Source organism: Rhinolophus sinicus, linkage group LG07 (assembly GCF_036562045.2).
Source record: "Rhinolophus sinicus isolate RSC01 linkage group LG07, ASM3656204v1, whole genome shotgun sequence".
In the NCBI taxonomy this organism is placed as follows: domain Eukaryota; kingdom Metazoa; phylum Chordata; class Mammalia; order Chiroptera; family Rhinolophidae; genus Rhinolophus; species Rhinolophus sinicus.
In genome coordinates this window covers 35,032,550-35,041,310 of record NC_133757.1, presented here as the reverse complement: position 1 = coordinate 35,041,310, position 8,761 = coordinate 35,032,550, and the positions used below count along the sequence as shown (strand labels likewise).

At 39.6% G+C, this 8,761-nt stretch overlaps 1 protein-coding gene across 1 annotated transcript; it reads left to right on the top strand.

The window, feature by feature from the left end:
• The first annotated feature begins 291 nt into the window (after positions 1-291).
• MBL2 (mannose binding lectin 2) lies at positions 292-5,028 on the top strand. Its single transcript, XM_019738498.2, has 6 exons — positions 292-425; positions 791-883; positions 1,479-1,671; positions 2,058-2,174; positions 3,697-3,765; positions 4,555-5,028. Exons 2-6 carry the CDS (start codon positions 872-874, stop codon positions 4,926-4,928), a joined length of 765 nt encoding a protein of 254 aa, XP_019594057.1. The 5' UTR covers positions 292-425; positions 791-871; the 3' UTR covers positions 4,929-5,028.
• The last annotated feature ends 3,733 nt before the right edge of the window (positions 5,029-8,761 follow it).

Below are 8,761 nucleotides of genomic sequence, written 5' to 3'. Positions count from 1 at the left end.
TGCTCATGCACATGTTTGTGTGTATAGTTGGTGTGCACAAACATGTGGATGCATTCCTGGCTATTTTTAGGTTTCTCTATTAGAAACAATGACGTATCACGTGAGCCTACTTATAGCATCTCAGCAACGAGAACTGCCAAAATGGATGGCAATTTGCAGGAAGATTGGTGCATTATTAAAGCAAACAGCTGTTGAACAAAATGTCAGAAGCCTCTGGGAAATGCTAAGGAGAGTTTAGTGCAGCCCTAAGAAGAGTTGTTTATTAATCTGGGGTTGAAGGCCAGGCCCACTCTGCCAGTGTACAAGGTGATTGCGCCCTGCGGTTGCCAAGTCCAGCCTCCTTCCTCACCCTGAGGCAACTGCCAGAGCCCCTGGCTGGAGGGCCAGCTTCCTTGTCTCTGCCTCCTTGCTCTGCAGAAGCCCTAGTAAGTCCTTTCCAGGGTATGGATTTGTCTAGGGGCTTGACTTGAACTTGGAGGCCTAAAGGGGGGCTTTCTGGCAGGATAGAGGTGGGGAGATGGCAGGCAGAAGCCATGTAGGGTGTGCCTCTTTCTCTGCTTATGTCGGGGCACCTGTGACTTTCCTGGATTTACCTGAACACTTGGAAATGAGATTGCCTTTATTTTCAAAGAGAGCCATGAAGGATTAGACTCACAAAGCTGGGCTACTGAGGTTTCCTGAGGAAGGACAGCTTTGAAAGAGCTTCGAAGGACAGATGAAATGCTAACATTGAGAAATGGGAAGGGCAGTCAAGGAAGGTGGTCTAATTGCCAATGTTTTTGACTCACAGAACACAAGAAAGTCCTTCCAGGAACTGGAGAGAGATCTGGCACTCCGCTAGGGCCAAGGTAGTGAGAGGTTTCTAGAGAAAATGCTACCCCTGGTAAGTCTCTCTTGCATGGGAACTAAAACCTCAAGATGAAGCAAACTCACGTTAATTCTGGGCTGGGCTAGTGACTAATAGTGACTCTTCCTCTCTGGATCATCAGTCGGCAGCTTGGTGCCTGCCACTGAGTCAATGTTGATTAACTTTGCCCAGATAGGAGGATGGGATGCGGGTGACAGATGAGCCCAAAGGGCAGAGATGGGGAAAGAATGAGCTTTGACAGGTTCCTGGTCTTCATTCACTTCTACCTCCTAAGCTAATAGGCATGAATGTGCTGGCAACATGTAGGCCCATTTGCTCTCACAAATGACATAGAAAGCCTACTCATGAACTCTAGTGGTGATACCAGGGGCATGGGCACACATGACCCTCTTCTTGGGGTCCCCATTGCATGTTGTTGTGCCTACATTTGTTAATCACAGTGTCAGATTATTTACTTTTCCAAATCTCCAGTAAGGGGGCAGGAATGGTTTATCCATCTCTACATCACCTCCACTCAGAACAGGTAATAGGACAGAGGAAATATTTGGTAAATATGTGTTGATTAGCTGAACAAGATGAGAGACTCTTCCTTGATTTTTCGCACACCAAGGTGAGGACCATGTCCCTGTTTCCATCGCTTTCTCTCCTTCTCCTGAGTGTGGTGACAGCATCTTGTTCAGAAACAGAATCCTGTGAGAATGTCCAAAAGACATGCCCTGTGATCACCTGTGGTTCTCCAGGCATCAATGGCTTCCCGGGAAAAGATGGGCGTGATGGTGCCAAGGGAGAAAAGGGAGAACCAGGTACAATTGGGCTGTTCTATCTCTGTGACTTTTTACTTTCCAGACAAAACTGCCTGGGCATATAAGGAGAATACTGCCCTATGTATGCAGGTTGCATTACTCTCAACTACATATTATAATTCACAATACAATTATAGCTGACTCTCTAGCATCCCAGACTTCCACACAGGAGTTGGTGAGACATGGTTATCCTACTTGCTTAGGGAGTTGGCCATCCCATGGGACATAGGAGGATTTTCTTCTCTGGGTCATTAGAAGTAGTAGTTTAGAAAAATTGGTCCTGGATTAGTGTCTCCTTTCTCCTGGGAAGGGATTAGGCATCAAACTCTTGGACAAATAGAGCAACAGCACCGATATCGATTTATGTTCCCTCCATCTTCCAACAGGCCAAGGACTCAGAGGCTTACAGGGCCCTCCTGGAAAGTTGGGGCCTCAAGGAATCCCAGGGCCCCCTGGGTCACCAGGAATAGTAGGCCAAAAAGGAGACCCTGGAAAATGTCCAGGTAAGGAGCTTACCTCAGCAAGATCTAGGTTAAGGACACCCTGAATCCTGGGACTTTGAATACCTGATGAGAGATGCCCCTTCTCCTGCTGCTTTGTGGGAAGATGCTCAATTCTGCTTTCTGCCCCAGCACCCTCCGCTCTCTTCAGATTACTTAGAGCCTCAGAGGATTTCTACCTATGCTGAATACAGACTTATAAACTCTTCAGAGCCACTCCTTCACCAGGCATCCCCAGAAGGTGCTGGGCCCTAACTCCCTTTAGCTGATAACAATGTGAGGCTCTAGTCCAAAAGGGAGAAAATAGGCCACTTATGTGTTGGGCTTGTCATGTCTATTTTCACAACAGCAGTATATACATGGTATATCAGTTATCTTTTACTTCATGAGGAACATACAAAAAAAAAAAACACAAAAAAACACACACAGCCATTTATTTAAATAACAATTCTGTGGATCCACTGAGTGATTTTTCTGTTGGTCTCTGCTGGATTCACTCATGTGTCTGTGGTCAACTGATGACCAATGGTCTCACTTACAAGTCTTGCTGTTGTTTAGTTATCAGGTGGAGTGAGCCACAGGTCTCTCATCCTCCAACAAGCTAGCCTGGGATTGTTCCCATATTGGTGATTACAATATTCCGAGGAGTAGAAAGAATAGAAACTTAAGTTTAAGACCTTCTGAAGGCTTAGGACATGTACATTATTGCCTCTGTCACATTCTAATTGTCAAAACAAGTCACAAGGCCATCCCAGATTCAAGGAGTGGGGAAATCTTAATGAAAAGACACACCATATTGAAGCCATTTTTGCTATCTATCACACATGGCTTGCCTTGCCCCCCCCACACACACACACAGACTTAAATAATGGGCAATTCACAAAAATCTTGGTTTACTGATTAATAGAACAAGCTCTGGAAAAACTAAATTAAAACAAAAAAGCAACAAAAACAAAACCTCCCTAAATACAAAAACCCTGCAATCTTTTAGTTGATATTAACCATCACATAATAATTTCCCAAGAGGTTTGTTTTTTTGTTTTTTCCTAATCTATGATAGAGCTGTTTATTTGGGAAAAACAACAATTAATGAATAGCTTGGTGTATGGAGTGCTATCATGCTAAGTCATCAGGGAGTGCATGTATGTGCATTTGCATGTGAGTGTGTATGTATGCATTACATGTCTATGGATATACTCAACAGACGAAGAGTGATGTTTTGGGATGGATGAGAATAGAGATACTTTTCCTTATTCTCTCTCTCTCTCTCTCTCTCTCTCTCTCTGTGTCTCTGTATGTGTGTATATATATATATATATAGTTATAGTATATATATATATATATATAGTTATATAGTTATATATACATATTTATTTTTTTCAAAGAACAAATATCAATGTAAAAGAATATATATATATATGTATATATATTTTTTTTTTTTTTTTTTTGATAAAGATACCCTACCTGCTTGTAGTTCTGAAACCCTTTCTCAACAATGCTCTTTCACTTTGTTTTAATTTTCTAGATTGTGATAATGACCTGGCTGCTTCAGAAAGAAAAGCTCTGCGATCAGAATTGGACCGTTTGAAAAACTGTAAGCCTTCTCTCTTTTACTTTTCAGGCAGCTTGAAGTTTGGGAAGGTAGACGGCAACAAATATTTATGAAATACACATAATTTCCTAGCACCTGGATAGTTGTTTCTTATATTCCTCACAACCTTTGGGTAGAAATAGAGGCAAAAAGAAATTACATAACTTGCTCAAATGCACAGAGCTGAATGGCAGAGGTAGTTTACAAATGGAAATCAATCTGACTCCAGAGACCAGAATCCTATAGTTTTTCCCATCAGTGTGCATATGTGTCAATGAAACTGGGACCTACAACCCTTTCCCATTATTATGCTGGTGTTGAGACCCAACAATGGGCCTAACCTGTTCCTCCTTTGCCCTCTTGTCCTGGGGCAATATTCTCAGATATATTTGTTTATTCTCAAGTTAATATTAGGGTGAAATTCAGAATTACAGATTATATGTCTTCAGAACTCTAATCCAAAAGGACAAAGGCCTTTCCAGTATGTCTCTTCAAATTAGGTTTCCCAGCTTTAACAAATTCAAACAAACAAACAAACAAAAAACAAAACATTCATATACATATGAATTTCAGATGAACAACATTTTTTTTTTCTTCAGTATAACTGTGTGCCCAAAATTGCATGGCCTAAAATTGCATGGGCAATACTTATTAAAAAAAAAAAAAAAAGTTTACCTGAAATTCAAAGTTAATTGGACATACTATATCTCATGAGGTAATTCTACTCTAGAAGACAATACCTTGGGCTGGACTTAAAGACAAGCCACTGTCACCCACATTTTCCCATTTTAGGGCTGATCTTCTCTCTGGGCAAGCAAGTTGGGAAGAAGGTATTCTTGACCAGTGGTGAAATTATGACCTTTGATAAAGCGAAGGCTCTGTGCGCCCAGTTCCAGGGCTCTATGGCCACGCCCCTGAATGAGGACGAGAACAAGGCCATCCAGAAGGTAGCCGGAGAAGGGGCCTTCCTGGGCATCACAGATGAACAGACTGAAGGCCTTTTTGTGGATCTGGCCGGAAGGGCTGTGACCTACCAAAATTGGCATAAGAACGAGCCCAACAACGCTGAATCTGGGGAAGACTGTGTGACCATCCTGAAAGATGGCACGTGGAATGACGTGACCTGCTCATCCTCCTCTTTGGCAGTTTGCGAATTCCCTGTTTGAGGGGGCACATCCCTCAGCCCCTCCCCCACCCCGCCCCCAGTCCCTTTACCTCATCTCAGGCCCAGGGTCTGCTTTGAAAGATAAATCTGTATCAATTTTCCCATAGCCAGTATTGATTTTCCCCTTTGTGGAGAATCAGAGAAAATGAGAATAGATTGAACGAGGGGATGTGGGAGGTGAGAAGTGAGAAGAAACTGGCAGTGGTACAATGAAACTTTCTGGTTCAGACCCAATACTCGTAATAATCACTAAACAAAATTGTAACAGTAGTAACTAGTAGCAACAATAGTAGTACTGATAACATATTTTTAATGTTTACTGTGAATCAGACCCTACGGATATTATGCATCTTATACGAATTATCTATATTTTTCATATAATTTATGTAATATTAGTATAATTTATATAATATTTTAATTAGGTTATGCACTTTTGTTTGAGTAGTGTTAACTTGCTAAAGTTTTAAAATAAAATGGATTTATTTTTCCATTTACTATAAACACCTGTGTTCTGTTGAGCCTTCTTTTCTCTTTGGGTAGAGGGCTTCACTAAATGACATCTCTCAGCCTATCCATAGCTTTTCGGCTTGTCTCAGGTAATATGAGGATCTGTTTTGTTGCTTCCTCTCTGAACTGTGTTTTGTTTATACATTAAATACTAACCTATGTAAAGAACATAAATCTCATGTGAACTGATTAACGCATTCTCGCAGATGTACAATTCTTGTATGCACCCATGTAACCACCTTCTAGACCAAGATGCAGGATATTTCTGGCATCCTAGAAGCCCCACCTTCTTAGTTGATATTCCTCGTTGATATCCCCAAGGTAAATACTGTTCCAACCTCTATCATTATACATTAATTGTGTATATTTATGAATTTCATATAGATGGAATCATACACACATACATTCGTACATACATATTGTTTTATGTCTTGCTTTTTTCATCCAAAATTAAGTCTTTAAGATTCATTCATGTTGTTACATGTAGCAATACGTTTCATTTTCATTGCCTTGTAAGGGTCCACTACATAAATACACCTCAGATTATCCATTCTATTGTTAATACACCATTGGACTGCTTCCGATTTTTGACCATTAAGAAAACATCTCATGAAAATTTCTGTAGGTGTCGTTTGGGAGACTTATGCACTAATGTCTCTTGGTTATCTATCCAGGACTGGTGAGTCATAGGGTAAGTATGTGTTTAGCTTTCCAAAGTGATCATATGAATTTACACTCCCACTAGCAATGTGTGTCAGTTCTAGTTGCTCTACCTACTTTAAAGAATTGATATTTTTCAATCCGTTTAATTTTGTCCATTCCTGTGGGTATAAAATAATATTTCACTATGGATTTACCTTTGTTTCCCTGACATGTAATAATGTTGAATACTTTTTCATATGCTTAGTGGGTACTTGGATATTTTCTTTGGTGAAATACCTATTCAAGTCTATTCTATGTTGTTTAAATTAAGTAGCCGGCATCTTTCTTATCAACTTATAAGTTACTTTTATATTCTAAATATGAGTCATTTTTGTTTATATGTATCACAAATATTTTTCAAGTTTGTGACTTGTTCCCAGTATTGACTTTTGATGAACAGAAGTTAGTAATTTTAACAAAGTCCAATTTATCAGTATTTCCTTTCATATTTAGTACTTTTTGGTCCCATTTAAGAAATCTTTGCCTACTCCAAAGTCATAAAGATATTCTCATATTTTTTTTTCTAGTAATTGCATTGCTGAACCTTCTATCTATCCTTTGTATAACCATGTGATACAGTACTATTGTTGGAATGACAATACTTCCTCCTCACCCACTAAATTAAAGTAGTTTCTTATAAATTAGGTACCTGTATATGTGTGGGTCTGCTTCTGGGCTTTCTATACTATTCTACTGGTTTATTTGTGATGCTTGTGCCAAATACTATGCTATCTCTAACACTGTACCTTTATAATAAGAACTAGCATCTGGTAGTATATGCCTTCCAACCATATTTTTCTTCAAAGTTGCTTTGGCTTTTCTTAATTATTGGCATTTCCATCTGAATTTTAGAAACAGCTTTTGAAGTTTCACAGAAACTGGATAAGTTTCTGTTGGGACTGCATTGATTCCATTGATCAATTTAGGCAGAATTGACAACTAACTACTGAGTCTCCCATCAGTGATCATAATATAAGACTCCATTTAACTAGGATTACTTTATTTTCTTTTACAATGTTTTAAAGTATTTAACATCTTGCATATCTTGCTTTGGAAGTTTTGGTGGTTTTAAAAATAGTAATATTTTAGTAGTTTTCATTTTCTATTTGTGGTATACAGAAGTACAATTAATTTTTGTACCTGATCTCATTATAGTCAATAACCTCAAAATGTCAATTTCTTGGTTCTAATAGTGTATAGATTCTTCTAGATTTTCCATACATAGTCATGCAATCTGAAAATACAACAGTTATTTATTCTTTCCCAATTGTTATATCTTTGTTTTTTTCTTCTCGTTTACCACACTGGTCAGCAACCTCAATACAGTACTGAATAGAAGTAGTGACAGTGAACATCCTTTCCTAGTTTATTAATGTGACTTTGTTTTAATTCTTTTTAAAAACTTCAGACTCGTATTTAACTCAAACTTTCCTCTCTTCCTACTTACCCTTTTATGCTGCAGGGGCTTGTAGGTAGGGGTGGAGTCATCATTTCTATCAATCCATCCCTGCTTCCTTGAATATAGTCTTCCGGTATTGGGCTGAGTGGAGGGATGACGATACTTAAAATGACTAGTTATGATGACTGTCTGTTCTTTCTCTGTTTTTATCACCACTGACATAGATCCTTGTCAGTTGATCCCTTGTGGATGAATGCAGTCTCAACATAACTTGCTGAAGATGAGACCAATCCCAATATCCCTTCAGCTGGCTGTCCCCTGTGAGAATGCCCCATACCTGAAAGCTGCTCTACATGTTCCTCAGTGACATTTATCCATTTCCAAAAACAATCTCACACTCAAATGATTAATATTTGTCAACCTTGAGAAAATCCAAATATCCCTGAGAGTGGATCCTAGAGATGTACTCAATGATTTAAATTCTGGCAGCATAGAATCTCCTGAGTGGAATATTTTAAACATGACAGAAATAATTTGGAGGAGTTTGGGCTGGTGGGCTTGTTAAAAGGAAGTCAAATCACTTCCTAACTTAGGTGTCAAACCATTGGTAGAAACAATGAACACTGTACAATTTTAGTCACTGTATTCCTAAGTCCAGTTCTGAAGGGTTGCTGAGGAAACTTCTGCTGTTGTGTTAAGCTTCCAGAGCAGGCATAGACAACTGAAAAGCAGTATAATGAAGTGTTTCCCCAAACACTTCCCCAAGCATATTCTCCATGTTATCCCATACCCCAGGGTCATGAACAAGTTCAGGCAACTATTCTTATTCTTTTCTACCTGTTCTGGACCAGTGCTGTGTAAGCAGGCCCTTCCTTTGAGACCTGTTTCTACAACGCGCTTTCCATGTTCCACTCAACTGGTGTCCCACTCAGATACCAAAGGAGGAGTCAGAGGAGATGCTGATGACGGCAGGTGACCACACTCACACTGAAAGGCAGCATGGCACACGCAAAAAATGATTATGCAGAACACTCACACACAGAGGTACACCCAAAAAACACTCAAAGAGACACATACACACTCAAAACACATGTACAGCAAGCATACATACACAAACACATATAGTACATAAGTGCATTGAAGCACACACAGACTCTGATCAAAATCCAAACTTTGTCTCCTCTGTTTTCCAGCTCTGACCTTGCAGGATTCATGGTGGGAAATAT

Excerpts from the sequence above, each read along its gene's own strand:
- MBL2 (XM_019738498.2), top strand. Across the intron at positions 1,672-2,057 it reads GGGAGAAAAGGGAGAACCAG|GCCAAGGACTCAGAGGCTTA; the intron begins GTACAATTGGGC and ends ATCTTCCAACAG. Across the intron at positions 3,766-4,554 it reads ATTGGACCGTTTGAAAAACT|GGCTGATCTTCTCTCTGGGC; the intron begins GTAAGCCTTCTC and ends TTCCCATTTTAG.